This window comes from Mastigoproctus giganteus, chromosome 7 (assembly GCF_048544385.1).
Source record: "Mastigoproctus giganteus isolate SK-2022 chromosome 7, ASM4854438v1, whole genome shotgun sequence".
Taxonomy (NCBI): Eukaryota; Metazoa; Arthropoda; class Arachnida; order Uropygi; family Thelyphonidae; genus Mastigoproctus; species Mastigoproctus giganteus.
The window spans coordinates 190,452,309-190,472,380 of NC_143581.1; the positions used below are offsets into that span (position 1 = coordinate 190,452,309).

Sequence of the window (20,072 nt, forward strand, 5' to 3'; positions counted from 1 at the left end):
ACTGTGGCAGTTAATTTATTGGACTATTTATGTATATTTAGAATTTAACCAAAATATTGAATCATTATATACGACTTATGTAATTTATTTTTTATTTAAATTTGTGCACGAATTGGCTATAAATTATAGCAGTTTTACTTTTTAAGAAATATGGTTCGTATTCGAAAATATCAATTATTTAAAAATATTTAGACATCATAAAAATGATTAAAAAAACGCATAACGTTCTTTTGTGTTTATATTTACTATGCCTAGGTTTTATGTAGCATTTTGGCAGTATTTTATTATTACGGTGCTATTTTCAATATTAAACGAATTTAGATATACCTGATGAAGAGCAAGATGCATCCCTCTGGTGTCAACAAATAACACTAACGTAAGTTAACTGAATATGAAACTGTAAATTATTAATTACATTGTAGATAGTAATTGTTTTTATAAAATGGTACGCGGAATATTTCCTTCGTAAGTGAGTACATTTTTAATGTTATAAATTGTACTATTGCAATAAGGATTGCATGAAATACCACGTAGATATTGGTTTGGTAAGCAAAATAAGAATTGTGGTTAAGCCTAACTAATGTTCGTGGGAGTGTATGTTAATTGGAATGTTTGCTATTAGAGTTTTATTTTGTAGACGTACAAAAAAGCAGGCCAGCAGTTATCGGTTCCACCTAGCCATTAACTGCAGTACCTGTTGAGTAACGACACTTCCCTGTAACATAGTCATCAAGCGACCAGTCGCTGTTGGTCGGACCGCACGCGCACGCCGGTAACACGTGACCAGATGGGGACGTTCTATATAGGCCAAATGAGGTAGAGCAAGTACGCGCGTGGAGGAAGTGGTGAGAGTCTGTTGTGTAGGGTAGTTGTGTGGCTCTGAGTTTGGTTCACTTTTCTCCCCTTCCAAGTGTAGTCAACATCTGTTTTCTGTTATGGAGTTTAGGTTTAACTTGGGACTACTACTACTTTTGCTATTCCTTTTCTGCCAAATAGATACAGGTAAGTCTTATATATTAAGTCTAGTTAAGAAAAAACGGTGGACGACGTTGTATTTCTTACAAAAGCAATGTTTGCTTGGCTACCAACAACGTTCAGCGTGGCGTTTGCGGGCTTGGTTGTTTATGTTTTAGAACTTGCTATGCATTTCATTCTTTATAAATGCCACAAAAATATTTGATGTAAAGAATACCAGATATTTGTTACCCTTGCAATCAACTGTTACGCTCGAACTTGTTTGTGTTGTTCAGTTATTTAAAACTGAAAGAATAAGTCGACCTACCCACCCCCCTCAGTAATTTTCTGGTCCAATAGCTGTTTCATATCGTTCCTACAAGTAAATTTAGAAGTGAAAATTTTAAGAACTTCGATCATAATATTACCAAATTTTGTTACGTTTCTTAATATTAATTAAAAAAAAAAAGAGCAGGGAAGAGTAGATTGTAATAGAATGTACATAATATCCTTAACTTATTCTGGTGATATTGGAAAGCCCCCCCCCCCCCCCCCTCAAGTGTTCTTCAGTTTGTGCAATCGGTATATATTTATCTGAACTTGCATGGATTTTTTATTTTAATAATAATACTGCAAAAATGTTCATATTTTATTATATTTAGTTGGTATATTAATTAGTTAGTTAATATTAATTAATTGTGCACCACCTTTTTAATTTAGTTGCACAGAACACTGAATTCGATTTTCCATTAGGATGTGAGCAAGGGAATTTTTCCTTTTCGATATACTATTTTCGTCCGGACTGTGTCCAGTTCATTACTTCTTTTGCTGGGGGGGGGGGGAGAGAAGAGGAAGGGATTTACTGCTGGTATACGTTTAAATTCGGTTAGTTCATTGTACCTCAAATGAAGTCATTACTGTAGTATATTATACAGGAGAACGTTATTGTTACACGTGTACAATGTTATTTTTAAATTTTCATAAATCGGAAAATAAAACTTAATGCAGCTTTTTTCTTTTTCCTCAACCTAATATTTTCTGAAGTTTTATGTAAATAAAGTGTACATAAATGTCACATTCGAAGTGTCACTAGTAGAATTTATGAAAAATTTCTTGAGCATTAATTAATCACTGTGTTAACAAAGAAATAACTTATCTATCATAATTATTACGATATATACTGTATATATATATTTTTTTTTTTTTTTTTTTTTTATTTTCTCACTGTAGCTTTCAACATAAATCACCCCACGACTGTAAATATGCATTAATTTTATCGTACGACTGAAAAATATACTGAGGTTAGCCATCATTTTACGCGTTCTGAGTAAGTTATTGAAAATTAAGTAAAAGAAAAACCACGTTGCATTTAGTGTAATAGAAATTATATATTCCGTATTTAAAAAAAAAAGATATCGCTGGGTATGTTCACTAATTTTGATGGAGACATAAAGGGATCGTTAATCTTCCTCTCCTCTAAGTCTCAGGTAAAAAAAAAAAAAAAAAAAAAAAATCGTGCTCACACGAAACTAAATTTTCCTGTTCACCCCGTTTCAGCGGAAAGAATTAGTGAGGATTATCCGACGAAGCTGCATGTGCCCATGACTAATTAAATTTAAAAAGGTATCAATACTCTTTTCCGCTTTTAAAATTAATTGCATAATGATAAATCTGAAAATACTGTACATAAAAAGCACTACCTCTCCTAGGAAAACGCTGCTTCAGCTTCTGGTAATAACTCTTCTCAATAAGAGAGTATCATAACAAGAAAATTAAGATTACATTTCTTAAATCTTGCATCCCTCCCCGTCATATACACAAGTTAAAGTAATACTGAACTCTATTGAAATCAAGTTTTTTTTTTTTTTTTAATTTGCATTTAGCTAGCTATTTGTTTTTGAATAGAGGGTGGCTCTTGGACAGAATTTCTAACAAGACATACCCGTTCAGATGATTCGCAAAAAAAAAAAAAAAAAATGATACAGCTATTCAATGTTTTAATGGCTGATTAAGAAAAATCAGTCACTGAAGCATCAATTCAGTGCTAAGACCGTTTCTATTTACCAGAGATGGATAGCAGGGCAAGTTGATGATGCTTGTAGGTCTGTCAAATGGATATGTGCATATTATCGTTAAGTACCCAGCGTTCCGTTTACCTAGACATTCCAGGTCATTACGTGACCAAAAAGCATTTTGTGAGTTTGGTTCGGAGGAACTTTCAGATATTTATACATTTGAAGTGTGTACCAGGATACAGTGCCCCGAACCTTGAATGGACTCTTACTTTGGCAAAGATCAACCTTGTACTTATTGGTGGTAGAATGCTGTTCTCACCGTGTCACTATCTATGTATTTTTGTGGCTAGAAGTGGTGCCGTCCTCTTGTAACAATGCAATAGGCCCACTAATAACCATTCTAAATCAAGGTAGAATGTTCAGTCGCCTTCAAGTGCACGTGGCCAGCTACTAATTTCTGAAATGACTATTCAGTACCATGCATTAATTATTTGAGTAAACCATAGTTTTCTACTATTTCTAGATAAATCACTGGCAATAATTAACTTAAATATAGAAAACGTAGCAGTTACTTTGCAGGAATCATTAGCTGATACACTGGGTGATCACTGAATTATTATCTGTTTATTTCTCTTTCGAGACACCCATAGACAGCACGTGGCTAGTGGGTGTGGTTACATTATATCAGTATTTACATGAACTTATTTACAAAATTTGGAGATGAAAAAACAGAGTATGTGGTTAATGAATTAATTTTTAAGTTGGTTTAATTAATTGCGAATGGTTGTTAAATGCTAAATATTATATAAATTATGACCACCCCTATGAAAACTGAATGCGACCCGTTGACCACGTGAGGTACGAGAGTGCGCAGTTAGTCGACCTATGTAGCATAGATAAGGTGTCAGTGGTTAAGTAAGTAGTAAAATTCCGAGCGTGATGGGTAAAAGGAAGGATTTATCGAACTTTGAAAAAGGATAGATTGTGGGAGCTCGACGAGCTGGTGCCTCGATTTCCCAAACGGCTGAACTGGTGGTGTGTTCGAGAGCTGCTGTTGTTAAAGTGTGCCAGGACTGGCGTCAAAATGGCAAAACTGCAAAACTGACGGCAAAACTGCAAAGGTCAGCGAAAGGTTGATGTTAGAGGCGAACAGGCTGTTGTTAGATTTGTTGGTGCATTAGCAACTTAGGCTATAATGAACAGACGCAGCACTGTTGAAGAGTTGACTACCCAATACAACATGGGCCAACCCGGAACAATATCTGGTATGACCATGCGTCGCACGTATGTGCTATACCAGTAGAAGACCCCTACGGCATCCTCTTAATCAAGGTTCATCGGCGTAAAAGACTCGCCTGGTGCAAAGATCATGCAAGTTGGACGTTAGAAGACTGGAAGAAGGTGTGCTGGTCGGATGAGTCACGTTATTTACTCCACACCGTGTACGGATTTGGCGTCAACAAAATGAGGCTCTTCATTCATCATGCATGGTATCAAAAGTGCAGGCCGATGGAGGCGATTGTATGGTGTGGGGCATGTTTCACTGGCAGGAACTTGGACCCCTGGTGCATGTGGAACAACGTATCACTGGTCTCCGCTATCGTCAACTGCTTGCTGACTGTGTACATCCCGCTATATTACACTTTTTCCCGAATGGCGATGGTGTCTTCCAAGATGACAATGCGCCTAGCCATCGGGCACTTGATGTGCAAGAATGGTTTGAGGAACACAGTTCTGACTTCCAGCATATCGATATCAATCCCATAGAGCACTTGTGGAACACTATGGAAAGGCATATCAGGCGTCTGGATACACCAATCACCTCCATACCATGACCGTTGCATAGCATGTAATATGCGTATTTATTTTTTATTATTATTATTTTTTAATATACACGACACTGCGATGAATGTCTGGAAGGCAAACAAAACCCTAAGAAGAAACTACTCCGTGTATTCCAATTACCAGGAAGTAATTTCCTGCATTGGCCCTTGAGCGCAAATTATTTACTTCCTTAGCTCGGAATAATTTGTAATAGTCTGTGCGCGGTGCATTGCAGATTAGATTTTCGAAACAGACGATGACGTCACTGCTATGGCTTCCAGTAAACGCTACATTGCTAGTCCCATTACACACAGCTTGGTTGGCCATACCTCCTGAACGCATCTGGCATCTTGATGAATCAATGCCACGTCAGATAGCTGCTGTACTGAGGGCAAAATGAGGACCTACGAAGTATTAGGTAGGTGGTCATAATTCAGTGATCACTTAATGTATACTTTCATGTTAGTAAATGCATCTGATTCCAGCTCCCTCTGCTAGAAACCAGATCTTAATGCAAAGCAATCATTTAATGTTGCCCGAGTTTAGTAATAAGAATAGCATGTATTATTCTATAGAGAAATATGCCTTTTATGATAGGACACAAATAGGATTAATTTTGTGTCGTGGTTAAACGTATTTAAAATTACAGTAAAAAAATCTCGTCTTTGTGAATCTGTTAGCTATTATCATATATGTAATAACAATCTCCTTATAGTTAGCTATCAATGCAATTGCCGTAAATAAAACTGCTTTCAGTACCACATTTCTCTTCCTTAAATGAATAATAAAGAAAAAATCGATGCCTGTAATCAAAGTCACGCGATTTGGCTGATGGGAATTCTGCATTTGTAAACAATAACAAGTTTTCTGTTTCCTGGAAAAGGCCTCTGAGGTTGGGTAAATTCATGTCTTGACGATAAATAAGCCCATACACCAACCATTAATTGAAATAGCTCTTTACTGCGACTATAATTTACAAATTAAAATAAATTTACAATAAAATTTAATGTATAAAATAAAACTGCTATTAATACACTGTATAAGAATTAAAACTGTAATAAGAATTAACTTATATTAACTTCCTTCCTCAACAGACTGTTGAGGAAGGAAGCTGATGCTTCCGAAAGCTACAGGTTTTATCGCTTTTAATCCAGTTTATTTTAGGTAATTTTATCACAATGATTTTATTGCAGTTTTAATTCTTATATAGTGTATTATAGCAGTTTTATTTTATATATTAAATTTTATTGTAAATTTATTTTAATTTGTAAATTCTAATCACAGTAAAGAGCTATTTCAATTAATGGTTGGTGTATGAGCTTATTTATCGTCAAGACAAGTTTTCTGTTATTATAGGATTTGAACAAACTATTACACCAACGGGTTTATTTCATTCATTCAGGAAATAAATCAATACCAAAAATATGATTCCTACTAAATGTGGGACTTCTGCGTCAGAGGACCGTTGCATGGCATGTAATATGCGTACTTTTTTTTTTTTTTTTTTAATATACACGACACTGCGATGAATGTCCGTAAGGCAAACAAAACCCTAAGAAGAAACTGTATTCCAATTACCAGGAAGTAATTTCCTGCCTTGGCCCTTGAGTGCAAATTATTTACACTTCCTTAGCTCTGCATAATTTGTAATAGTCTGTGCGCGGTGCATTGCAGATTAGATTTTCGAAACAGACGATGACGTCACTGCTATGGCTTCCAGTAAACACTACATTAGTCACCAGATAGGAAATTGTCTACATCAGTTTGTAGGACGTAGAATTTGTATCAATACGCGTCCTACAAATCAATGATTTGGGTTTTTAGGATGCGTATGGATACTTATTATTTGGAAACGTTCAATGTTCTGGAAACACTTGAAGATTAATAGTGCGTTTCGATTAAGAGCTGAAGCCCTACATCATAGTATAGATTTTCAGTGGTAGTCGTAAATTCAAGGTTGAGAAACTTGCAAAAACTCGTTAACATTGAACTTGTATATCTGTGGATTATACTTTTTAAGAAATTGATTTTTCTGTTAATTTTTTTCCAGAAAAGAGCTTTCGATAGTGTCGTCAACAGAAAAATAAAATAATCCTTCCTGTCTCCAACAATAATTGCTTATCCTTTATATAGGATAATTAGGTAACCTGGGGGCTCTTTTTGAACGGAGTTGAGGATTTTTAAAAAAATATTTTGTAATGCCTATGCAAATTTGGAAATGGTTTTCCATTGAAGGATGGGGTTTGTACAAGGTTAATAAGGGAATCGACCAGGACCTGGAAATATTTTCGTTATAGCGCAAATTTTCCTGTATTTTATTTATATATTTTATATATAAGTATTATATATTTTCTATGGAATGGAATCTTCATAGAAGACTTGGTCTGCTGTATTTCTCATAAATGGGTACACACAGAGCACGTGGGTTATGGCAACCAGTGTTACTGTAGAATTACTGCTTTTAATATTTTATTTTGTTAATCTTATTGTAATTATTTAGACACCATCTCCAGAGATTTTATAGCCCCAGATACTGGGCTACGCCCTGATGTTCCAGTGGTTCGACTACGCCCCTGACACGATGTCAATTGTAAGTTAACGTCTGTCTCGTTGAACTAGTTTAACCTTGTTTTCAAACAGGACTTTCACAATCCTTTAGTCGGTTAACTTATAATTCCGTGAGGGAACTTCCCCCATCTGGACAGCTTATAAAAAAGAGTGAGCTTCCTTCCATCAAGGTCAATGCCTCTCAAGCTTGTATGCTACCCACTGTGCTTCTATTTGTATAGCGATGTCGTTACACATTGTAAAAAAATTTCACAGAGCAAAAAATATTTAAGCTCATTATCCGAGCATGCAAAATAATTTCTGATAATTCAGCTAAGGTAAATTATCTTTTTGGAATTATACATCTGAAGGTGGACGAATTATTTCCAATTATTTTCTACGCTTAACGTGCAACAACGTGAATCCAAGGGTTTTACCAGTTTTTTTTTTAAATCTTCCAGCAGACAGCCCAACCTTTTTGAACACGCAATTCAGAGAAAATATAATATTTCATGACTTTAGTTATTGTTTTCATAAAAATAATATACAAAATCCCAGTGGTTTTCAGTTTTATTTTAATTAGTGTGCCTCTTTTTGTCCATATCGCTGTGAGGTTCGGTAAGTAGAGATTAATGCAAGTTTTCAGGTGTTGTGGGCAGGGCAATATAACTTATTCCTTGTCAGATTACATAAACAACGTATATGTACAGGTACTTGCGTTATTCGTCCACCGAGGCAGGACTGGCTCTAATAACTGACGTTAAGCTTGAATAATTTGGTAATAGTTCTTAACAAGGTAATGTACCAATAACGAAAAATTAAAAGAAATTGTATGTGTTATCGACTACTAGTTGAATCATTTTAAACGAGCTGGGGAAAGATTCAGACGGATGTTGAGAGTGAAGATATTTTAAGAAAGTGTTGAAGGCAATAAATATGCCTGCACTTCCTTTAGGAAATTTTGTGCCTTGTAAACAGCGGAAGGAGTCTTGAGACATCCTTGACCTCTTCGCCATAAATGAATTGAAATACAGTATGTGCTTTACGGCATGGCTGACCTCATAAAAAAAAAAAAAAAAAAAAAATATATATATATATATATATATATATATATATATATATATATATATATATATATATATATATATGATAGGTATTAAAAATTTAATATATATATATATATATATATATTAAATATCTTTTTAATATATCTGGGAGAGATAGGTGGAATTATTTTACTAAAATGCAGCTAATTTTAGCGGAAAATGCAGTTAGCTGCCTTCAAATTATTGCCCTGCACTACCCCTTGGGATCGTTTATTAAACAAACTGACCTTGGAACATATAGCAAAAGTTTAACCATGAATATTTTTCTCTTTATTTTAATTATAAAGGCAGTCGAGCGGAGCGTTAATACTACATGCACAGGTCCCATCTGTTACTGGCATGAGACAACTATAGTCTGACCTCAATTATTCCTTCTGTAAATGCATGAAATGCCACGTATGATGACTGTGTAAAAATGCATGGCAACTTGGCCAATAAATTCTGAAGTCTTCTGGAGTGTTTGTCGTCTATTCTGTGATATACACTGCAGTAATTTCGTCAGTGACTGAACACTAGGATATATTAACTTACACCTAATGTTTTCTAGCATTGAAAAATTTAATAAACAGATAAAACAAAACTAGCCCTCAGTTTTAGAGGAATATTAGTCTTAAAATAAATATTTTAATGAGAAAATATCGATCCGCCATCTTGAAACAAAATGGCCAGTGTCTGAACAAGGACGACTGAGACCGGGAACTTTCCCTAAGGTGAGGGGGGTTACAATCCATACAAAACCTCCATTCTGGGAGGATGATAGGTATTAAATATTTTTCGCCGGACGCGAAAACACATTCTTACCCTGATTTCAATACTGACAACATCATCGAGTAGCTCTCATTGGTTAGTTACCCGAATTACCACTGTTTGTTTAGCAACTGCCTAATGAGAGCTTTACTTAATGACGTTTCATAATTTTAATCTGATATCTATCGGATTAAAAGTAGTAAAGTTTCCAGCGCCGGCTGCCACTCGTCAAATGGCTAGAAAGGGTATTAAAAAAAAAAAAAAAACAAACCCTAGCTTGAGCATCTCTCAGCGAGTTCCATACTTCGTTGGGCTCTTCCTGTGATAAGAACATAACTTTATGGCCAGATCCCATCAAACGCCAACCAAATAAAATAAGTTATGGGAGCCTCTGACCTAACTCTTAACTATGTATTGTCTTACCCCCCCCCCCCACCTTTCCGCTTCAGTTTGCGGAGAAAAGATCTCCACTAAAGTAGCAAACAACCTTGGCACACAATACAAAATTGTGTGCCAAGGTAAGCGTATAACAATGGATAGAAGTTTGATTAAAATTTAATTCTTTAAAGTGAACTTTTAAATACCTGAGTAATGGGGAATTGACCTGAAGCCGAAAAGCCATCCTTCATTGTTGCGATTCGTACTAATCTCGTCGCTCTTCTTTGAACCCTCTTTGTATTCAGTCTCTCGAGGTTCTGTGGTATTTCCCCCTCCCCAATGCGGTCTTCAGGCCTCAGTACAATATTCTAGATGCGGAATAATGACCTTCATCTCTACTAGCAAAGGTCCCATAAATCACGGATGGGACACCACGTACCTTTCTCGCTGCCTTTTTTTTTTTACACTGCACGGAAAACAACAGATTGAAGCGTTAATACCTAACCACTTTTAAAACTTAGCTCCTCTTCTCTTATTTGAGAAACAATCGTGATTTCAGTTCCCCAAATGCACAATTTTACGCCAAGAACGTTAGTTGCCATTTTTCGGACTGTACTCGTATATACAACCTATGTCTTTTTGAAGCAGAATGGCCTGGCTCGAATTCTTAAATACTACTCTAGTCTTCAAATCATCAGCAGACTTGACAGCCTCCCTTGTATACCCTTGCCAATAACATTTATGAAAATTAGAAATAAGGGACCCTGCCTTTACATTAGCCCACCCCGAAGACATTTGATAATCCTCAATTTGTTTTAGCCAGCCTGTGATTCAGTGTAGGATTTCTTCCAGTTTATATAGCAGCCATCCATGGTGGACAATATCAAAAGCTTCACTAATGTCTACAATGTTAACCTTATTACCTGCATCCAAATGTTTTAATAACTACATCATAATTTACCAGATTTGTCAGGCTTGATCTTCCCTTCAGGAATCCATGTTGCAATCTGTTCAAAATACCATTCTTGTCCGGGATGGTTCTGAAGTGCATCTTTGCCTCAGTCCTCTTTAGCACCATCTCTGTATTTGGGAGACTCGTATTTTTTCAGTCCCAGGGGATCATTGCGCAGGCTAATGCTCATATTAATATTCCCAACTGTTTGATTCACTCACATGCAGCTTTTAAAATTATAACTGAATATATATGCTATCCATTCTTAGTCATCCCACTTTTAACTTCAGCAGCTTTTTTTAGCAAACGCTTTTCTGAGATTATTCGCTTGTTTCACATCTGTCTAATACCTTAACGTTCCCCATAGTTTCGAGCTTGCTTTCAACTGTTCAACTATCTGTCATTTCTGCTGGGTTTTCTGTGGACCTTTTTACCGCAACTAAGTGACCTCTTTGATTTACTCCTTTCTTTTTTTGACAACTTGTCAATTCATTTGACAACTTCTTGTCTCTGTTCATAATTCTCTTTGCTAATTATTTCTTGTAATCAGCTTTCGTCCGTCTTTCCCTGTCAGTAATTTTATTACGTATTCCTTATGATACTCATAAATCAGAAGTGTGTTAAGCGTATGTAACTTGTCACTGCCTGCTTGTCTCCCCCCCATGTCAAGCTTTTGGTACGGTTAAGCTCCTTAGAACCAGATGTGGAATGTTGGAGTCCCAGGTACTCCATCAGACAAGCTAGGATAAGTAGCAATCATCTAGTTTCTTCAAAAAAGTCTTACCATGTGGTGTAATTCCAGTCTTCAAGAGGTCTTGAAGACTCATTGGGGTCTCATAATTTCTCAGTCGTCTGCCTAAAGAGACTTGTCATTTGGCTTGTAACATACCTCCACTAAATTTCCCTTTACTGCAAGTCATTTCACACCACAGCAGTGACTCAACATCTGCGTTACCTACATGACTCAGAGAACACTGTTACCCTCGGGCAATTTTTCTTCAGAAGGGTCACTCCCCACTGCTCCGGCCGTCCTTGTCTCCTCAACACACCATACCATATTCACCGAAAATTAATTCATTTGGTCTCTCTGAGAAGCATCGTGTCCCAGTAAGCCTAACTACATCAGCATCAGTTGACTTCATCATAAGCTCAAATTCGTTTACTTTTCAGCACCCCTGGCATTACTGCATAACACAAATTGTTGTGTACAGTATATTATGTGTACCATGTCTTAACAATTCTGGTACACACCGAAAACTACCGATTTGTATCGTTTTTGTCGGTTTTAATGTATTCCACACGTTCGTTTTGTCGCTTTTAATCTTTGTTTTATTATTTTAACTGTACCCTTTCTATTTGTATGATTTATTTTAATAATACTCCTTATGGTTACTTAAGTGCCGTCTAAGATTGTTGGTGGATTTTCCTTCTATTACGGTTTATCTATTAGTTTATCGTAATTAGTGCTTGCATACAACCTCTCTCAGAGAAGGGGGAAAGTGTAAATTTGTCTTGTGCCACATCCGAGTCGATCGTGTGCCGAATTTCATATCCCCAAACTCAGTACCCTGACCTTTTAATCTCGCTTCAATGATCTTTGAATTTTTTTTTTTTTTTTTTTTTTTTTTTTTAGTGAATACTACCTTTTACAAAATAAATGATCTTGCTGACCATGCTGGGGAAAAATTCCCCATAACTCTGCACAGAACTTCAAGGCTAGAGTTAATCCCCATGGCTTTCATCATGAACGCTTTCCAGTCATGTCCAGGTAGAATTGAAGATATGAGGATATTGTCATCCCTATGGCGACAATTTTTCAACGTGGCCTTAGAATAAGTTATTTCATAATTAATTCGTCTAAGCATTAAATCATTACTCCCCCACATGTATTGCCATTACGAGCTGATAACTTGTAGTATCGTTAATTTTTTGTACCCGGTTGACATACTCTGGCTCTAATGCCATCTGCCTTCCTAACAGAATGATCCCTGTCTGTTTTACAACTGAGTCTGTCTACGTAGAGGCTCTGATGGAGGTAACACGTGATTGGGCTTGAAGATGGTGCTGAAAACTGCTCAAAATTATTTGAATGAATGGAGTTGAAAGAGAAGAGCGCGCTCTTAAATTCTTTTATCTGTAGTAAGCGAAGATAAAAGGGCCAGTGGCAAAACCACCATATCGCCAGCTCATACACCGTTAGTCGGTCTCAGGCGTACATAGCAAGGTCCCTCCCCCACCAGAAATTCGGGTTTTTCGTTCAACAAATAGGCAAATCGAGCAGAGAACACACTCAATTCACGAGCATAATACACTCATGCAGATGAAAGTATATTACGGGTAGCCCTAGTGTGACAAAAAAAAAAAAACCTCGTATACGGGTACCCCGAAGGGTTAGTGGCACTGACAGTTAAATTTCTTCTCCTGTTACGGAAAAGATTTTGCCACTGAAGAGATTAACAAGCTGAATCTGGACAATTATGACCAGCATAATGCCATGCGAGCTATAATTGAAGACGAAAATGAAGTAAGCAAGAAGAAGCATCAGTATTCCAGAATAAAAAAGAAAGAGAAAAAACGAAATGTGAACTGTTGTCGATAAGCCATCTTTTCCCATTAGCTAAGTAATAAAATAATTTAAACAGTTCTGTAAATTACATATATATGGTATCAAAACTTATAACGTAAAAATATAACACACAGGTGATATTCATAGCCCCATAATTTGGGGGAGGGTTTATAGAAGGAAAGACATCTTTAATAAGCCATTTTAGATTTGCATAAGCTATCGATGTTGGCCCAAGGTGGCTATGGCTCTTTCAGTTGTGCTAGTTATAATTGATGACCCCAGTCACTCCAATGACTGGTTTTCGCTGAGGGAAGAAGTTTCAGGCCGATGTATTTTTAACGTTTGTCGTTTCTCATCTTCACAGCAGTATTAACAAAAGTCCAGAGTCACACATCTTGCAAAACCAGTCTTGCGTCAAAAGTGCAGAAAGCGTGACGTGTTGTATCCTATATATGACAAACGCTCCGTACGAAACTCGTGCACCGGTAGTGCTTTTACTCTTGGTTAAACGTAAATGTTAGGATCTCTTTTCAGAGATTGTTTATTTAGGGAAGATTTGTTGTCTAAGGGTATTTTCCCCCCCCCCCCTTTCATTTTTTTTTGAGTTAAATGATGAATTGATGCTACTTTTTTGCTGATTTTTCTAATTTTAAGAACAAGAATCCTTTGTTTTATTTTTTATTAATGCCATGTTTTTTTTTTTTTTTTTTCCTTTTTCGCCCAATATTTCAATGTCATGTCATGAATTTAAACCTCTTGTAATGATTTCGACATCAATTGCAACTTAGAATTAGCTTCAGACCAACTAAAAAATTTATGTCATTGCTACATAACTACCATTTCGCTGCATCACTGAGGGAACCACCCTGTTGAACTGACACACTTTGCTATGAGCATAAATTTCCAGCGATGTGACCTGATTTGACTGAGCGGTCCATGGCAGCCAGTTGTGTACGCCTCAGGCGTAGTCTTCCAAGGGGGAAAAAATAGGCCTAGCCTCCCATAAGTTGCCATAAATAATGGCACACTGAAAATGCGTAATGTGCTCACTCATCTTTAAGTTTTTCAGAGTTAAAGTAACAAATAATGTATTATTACTTTTAACTTTTTGTGCCTTTGGTTTTGATGCGCTTTGGGCAGATTTGCCCTGTCCTATTTACGGCTTTGCAAATAAAGACAAATAAATTTATTTACTCCGGTCCTCCAAGACAGAGTACAAAGGTGGTGAAACTTTTTGGTTGCCTGGCGCAGCGCTAAATTTAAAATTTTGGCTACCATAGATATTACATAAATTCCCATCGTTGCTCATTGAAACGTATTATTTGTTTGGTATTTGGCTGCGCACATTCTCAGATGACAAAACGTGAGGTGTGCGTTTTAACTTGTTATGAACTGTCCTGTTTCCTAGATTCTCTGTAAGATATTTATATGGCGCCTTCAAAATTCAGTGCAATAAGCAGTTGGAATCCAGTCTCAAACATCTGTGGTAATCATGGGCACACCTGTTTGAAACTGTTTTTGAAAAGGTCTTAGGTTCGATTCTTTTGTTTACCGGAAGGATTGTGTGCTAACTACGGGTTGTAATGTAGCAGTTTTAAGTAGCGTGTAGGGTTTCATCTCGGTTTTTGTTCCTAAACCAAATACATATTCTGTGATCGGTTTGTCTATTTTTATGGATGCAGAACTTTACATGGTATGACATCTTTATCCTGTTCTTGATTTTGCAATCTTTTTAATGCAGAATGCGAGGAATTTTATGGTGATAATATTCACAGGAAAAGATTCTTTTCCTATCAGTGCTAAGGAGAAATTCTCAGAAATGCAAAAGATTCTCGTGTTGACTAACTTCCTTGAATCAAGCAGGTTGGGAACTCTTTCGTCCATTTTTTTTTCCCCGCTCCTGTTATTAATATCTGCATTAGTCTTCGAGATAAGATTTTTGTCATTTCAAAATTAATAAAAAATTAACTGCTCTAATTAGATTAATTGTTATTATTAATTTGCACTTCCCACTTAATGGTTTAAAACAACGATGTGGAACTCTGGAAGAATCGACTGGTTGGAGATCACTTACAACTTTGGTCGGCAGCTAGATGAGCGATTTTCTAAAAAGCTCCGATAACTTAGTAGGTACTGGCTGGTGTAGCAGCCAAGAAAATATGAAACTGGAGCTGAAATTTAGGTCCTACCAGTCTCTTCAGACTTTGTGTAGAATTTTTAGTTGGGCTACTGTGAAAGGTGTTAAGCTTACTAAGAGTGTATTTCTAATGTAACTGCTATTTTTAAGTACCTTTGCAATTGGTAAAACAGTGATAATGTTCCTCGACATGAGTCTTGACTTTCCAAAATCAATCCCTCCCCGGGAAACTCACTTAACCAGACAAAGACATCTTGCAAACCATATGGGGTTGAGGTCTTTGCGGACATCCAAAGGACATCGGTTTTTAAAGTACTTTTTATGTGAAGTAATGAATTCTTCAAATGCGATTCCTAGATTTCATTTGTCCAAAGTGGGTAAACGGCTGCTTATATTGGACTTTCTATTGTGATAGATATGTTTATTAATCATTATTTTTTTACAGTCCAGTTTCTTAATGAAATGTTTCGTTTAGTTACAAGCAGTTTCACTCAAATTTTAAGTCTTTGCATAAGTAAGCATCTTAACTTCGAGGGATCTTACAAAAATAGCTAATTTCATCCTTGAAGATCAAGAAGAGCAGGCTGAATGATGATTCTTGTGGAACTCCTGATCGTGGAGAGAAAGAAAGATATTGATCTGCTTTCTCTTATTCTTCCGGCATCTTCACCATTGTGGGAGGAGATGAACTTTTAGGTCATTCGCATAGGATAGAAACTCTTGCTGTGCGATTAAAGAAAATGCCCAAGGGCTGCAGCAAACGGGATAGCAGAGATAACTTGGCCTTGTGGAATACCCATATTCAGGACGTAGGCGGTGCTGAGATTTAGTGTGAATAATTTGTCTTCTTCCAGTGTTGAAGGTCACGAAGGGTAAGAATTTTCTCTGGTGAAGCGCATTTCCAGGATGCTTAGGAGGGATGGGATTGTAGTTTTATTATAGACTAATTTTATAGCCAAGAAAACTGTCTGATATTTTTTGTTGCGAGTCGTTTTGGTCCTGAATAGGTTTTCTAGATTTTTAATCATGGAACTGTATTATTGATTGTTTTGGTGAGTTAATGATCGCCTACTCAAAAATGCATTGACTAGACAAGAATTTATTAAGATTTATTGCAAAGCATGCAGTGCATTATTTACAGCCATGGCGACCATAGGTTTAACATGATATTGAAAGATATGTCTTGAAACAGGTTATCAGTGAGATAATTTGGATTAATGCATTTTTTTTCTTTATTGTGCTAACTACGAAAGCAAGCATTAGGCTAATCAGTGACCCCTCTTTAGCCGACTTGCTTCACTTCCTCTTGCAGATGTTTTCCGTTTCTGCGTCATTTTTTTGAAAGTAAGGGCATTCTCTATTTCTTTTCAGAATAAGGTTCTTTAATTCTGAAACTTTGTAATACAATTCTGCCTACTCTTAATTATTTTCAGGAAAAACCCTACTAAAATGTCACTGCTTTCTCAGTTCTCGTGTTGGTGTGGCCCCTCTTTCGTTGTAAAAATCTCTTTATGGCTACATGTTTAGTGTCCTCCTCTTTACATGCTTTACGGGGCTTCATGTCTTGTGTAAAGCAACTCGAGCTGTTTACTTCTTGTTTTCTTGACGTGAATTATCTGAGCCTAAATGTTGAACATCTGTTTCACGTGACCCAGCTGGATTTATTCTGCTTTCAACAGCCTGCTTAGTTTCTCAAGGAGTGGTGATTGACAGCCACACATATTCTACTTGTAGAATATGGGTTGAGGCAGAAATAGTTTAAACAAGCAAATGTTCATGGGTGGGGGGGGGGACTCATCACAAAACTTCTCATGGTAAAAAAGTAATGCTATTCCTTAAATTTTAATAATAAAGACTATTGTTTAGTCAAGGATCGAAACTTTTTTTCGCTCTGTTCTTCCCAAGATATTACTGTATTTTATACGCAGACTCAAGGCAGGCTTTTGGGACTCCATTTGGGGTTGCGATCCTTGGGTTTTATTTGACAAGAGTATGCTTAATGGGAAAGGGAAAAAGCTCTTAAGGTTTTTACCGCGCTAATTTAATTAATGATTGGTGCTTGCTAAGAATGAATGCAGGCGCCAATCATTAGATGAATGTTTCTAGACTATGAAGTTGGATGTAGTAGTAGTTTTCTATCGGGTACCTTCGATGCCAAACAGACAGACCCTTTTTTCAGAACAAGCACTGTAATAAAACGCATCGTAGTACTGTCGTTTGTTTGAATGCATTTAAACTAGTGCTAATATTAACGATTACTTCATTCTGGATTCGAGGAAAAATGGAAAGTTGATCTACCTGTAGGATCACATTCTTGCTTTTCGAGTTACATCCCAGAGCTTAGTATACTGTTTATAAATAATAGCATTTTTAAACGTTTGGGGTGGGGGGACGGAGACAGGTTTACACACACCTACACGTTGCGTTCCAATATGAAAAATTCATCTCTGGGATCTCAAGATACCGCAAAAATGAATGTACTATGGGCGTTCAAAACTTATTGCAGAAAATAAGCCATTTATAGTTGCTTTTGCGTCATCATCTGAAAGTCTGTTCTCACTGTGATTAAGGTTTCTGAACAAATAATAATTACTCGAGATAAACTTAGTAGGTGGACCGGACAACTAAACTTCGAAGCCAGTTTAGCTGCCCATAATGACATTTTTCAATGGTATGCTGGACCATTCATGCAGAAGCAAAACGCCTTTTGTCAATTTTCTCTGCCTTTTTTAGATTTGATAGAATTCCTCAATATAAACATTAACTGATCACAGTAATCACCGTTCGTTGTGGTCCTTTTTGATAAACAATCAGTTAATATTCCATCAATTTGAAGATCTTGGGACTATAATCTGGTCTGCTTATGGTTCAGTACGGAATTTTTCTAGAGAGAGAGAGATCACGCGTTGCTTCAGTTTTCTTGATTTGGATTTTTGTTCCAAGCTCAGTGATAAATTAGTGTCTCTTTACCGAGATGCAATATTGCAGTTGCTTCAGGGCCCCCGCGATCTATTATAGGGCCTCACATTTCCTGAATCAGTCATTGCTCATGAATAAAAATTCTAGAAATGGTCATCTTTCTTTAAATAGTCGGCTGTATTGGTATGGATGACTCGACACGAAATTGTACAGTCGAGCTCATCTTTTATCCACTTTAGACATGTACAAATGTATAGATGCTTATTTTTCGGTGCTTTCATTGATAGATGCATCTGCGTAGCAATGTCTGAAACCTTTTATACATTAATCATTCTTTGCTTTTTCTACAGCAGCAGTAGTTAGTTTCATATTGAACAGCATGGGATGGTCTTCCACACCTTAGATCGCACTCGTTAGATTTGTGGCCCCCTTTAAATTCATTGTCCCACGTGGTTATTGTGGTATAACAAGGGGTACTTCTCTCAAACATTTATCATTCGTTCATGAATTTGCCTTTGTTTCCCAGCAGGAATCCTACCTCTGAAACAGGGTCAACAAGAAAAGTAGTAGGGGAGAGTTAGAGATAACAAATAAAACAAGGGGAAGAGGCAGCCCTAAGGTCTCTCGTCAAAAACAGCGACATACATCCCACTCTCCAGAACGCAGGGTCCAAAGCAGAACTTGAAACGAGGGTAGTTTAAAAAGCGTCTGCTATGAAGGTCCAGAGTGGACACTCCATCAGCAAAATCCCACGAAGATCCAGAAATAGAAAATCCTACAGAGGCTTAGTTCAACCATCCCCGTTAGAGACATACCTCGAAACGTCTAGATAAACGCCCCGTCAGGAAATCGTACGCCCGTTAAACACAGTAAAAAAAAATTTCGCCGTCCTGCCTAGTTCTATATCTGGAGGAAGATGGAACCTTTTTATTTTTGATCTATACATTTTGGAAACAAACTTTGTGGTAGGATGAAGTGGAGCAATACTTCGTCTTTAACCATAGCTCAATGCACCCAAGCATTTGAATGAATCTTCGCTTTTCTAATATATATATAGTGTGGGCCTGCACACTGCACCAACTTAATTAGTTCCCGGCATGTTAATTTGCATCATCCTATAAAAAAAAATACCTTTAATAAATATGCATATTAGTGCTGACTGCCTCATCCTGGTGGGGGAAGGGCTTCCATTAATTAGGTGGCCAGAACAACAACACTGTTCTCGCATTAGTGACACCCTCATTTGGCCTTGGCAGTTTTTTGCTTCTTCAGTGACACCTTTACGCGGTTCTGTGGGCAACCACTGGTACCGCTAACAGATACGCACTATGTCCACTGTATTATTACTGACTGTATTCGCTGGGGTGATGCACGTGGTCACCGCTATTGTCTGTAAGTAGAATTCTGTTGCAACTGATCGATCCATTTTGCTAGCAGGTTGTATGGAATATATACCTACATGTTCTAGATTTGATGTCACCTTGCTGCTTCTTTGAAGCAGACTGATGAAAAAATGGAATTTTAATTCTAAAAAAAAAAAAAATTTCCAAAACTAAAGCAAACAAAGCAGATAAACTTGGAACTGGTTCCTGTCGGGAAACAACACATTTTCAGAACTTAACCACCCACCGTTGCAGTGAATCGGTCTGTTGACATGGCAACGCTAACCAGTCGGGTTTTCTCTTTGGAGGAGGGCTACTATACTAGTGAGGTATACATGGTCACGGGCACTTAGTGTGGTCTAGTGTGTACGTATTGCTCGTCCCTTTTAACTGCTTTATACCGTTGTCTTGCAAATGGAGTTTCAAAGACCTTTTTGGCTGTACAAAAATCTGTACAGCCAAATCTTTCAAATAAGAACAATGTCAAATGGATTATAATTCTTCAGTTTGGAACTACATGTATTTGAAGTACATACAGTAATTCC

At 36.9% G+C, this 20,072-nt stretch overlaps 1 protein-coding gene across 1 annotated transcript in view; it reads left to right on the forward strand.

Annotated features, from left to right (window-relative positions):
- The first annotated feature begins 817 nt into the window (after positions 1-817).
- Positions 818-20,072, forward strand: part of LOC150083495 (uncharacterized) — a 36,420-nt gene continuing 17,165 nt past the window's right edge. Inside the window, exon 1 of the mRNA XM_090378027.1 lies at positions 818-1,002. Coding sequence (XP_090234153.1) covers positions 936-1,002 — 67 coding nt within the window. The 5' untranslated portion in view covers positions 818-935. The remainder of the gene's footprint in view (positions 1,003-20,072) is intronic.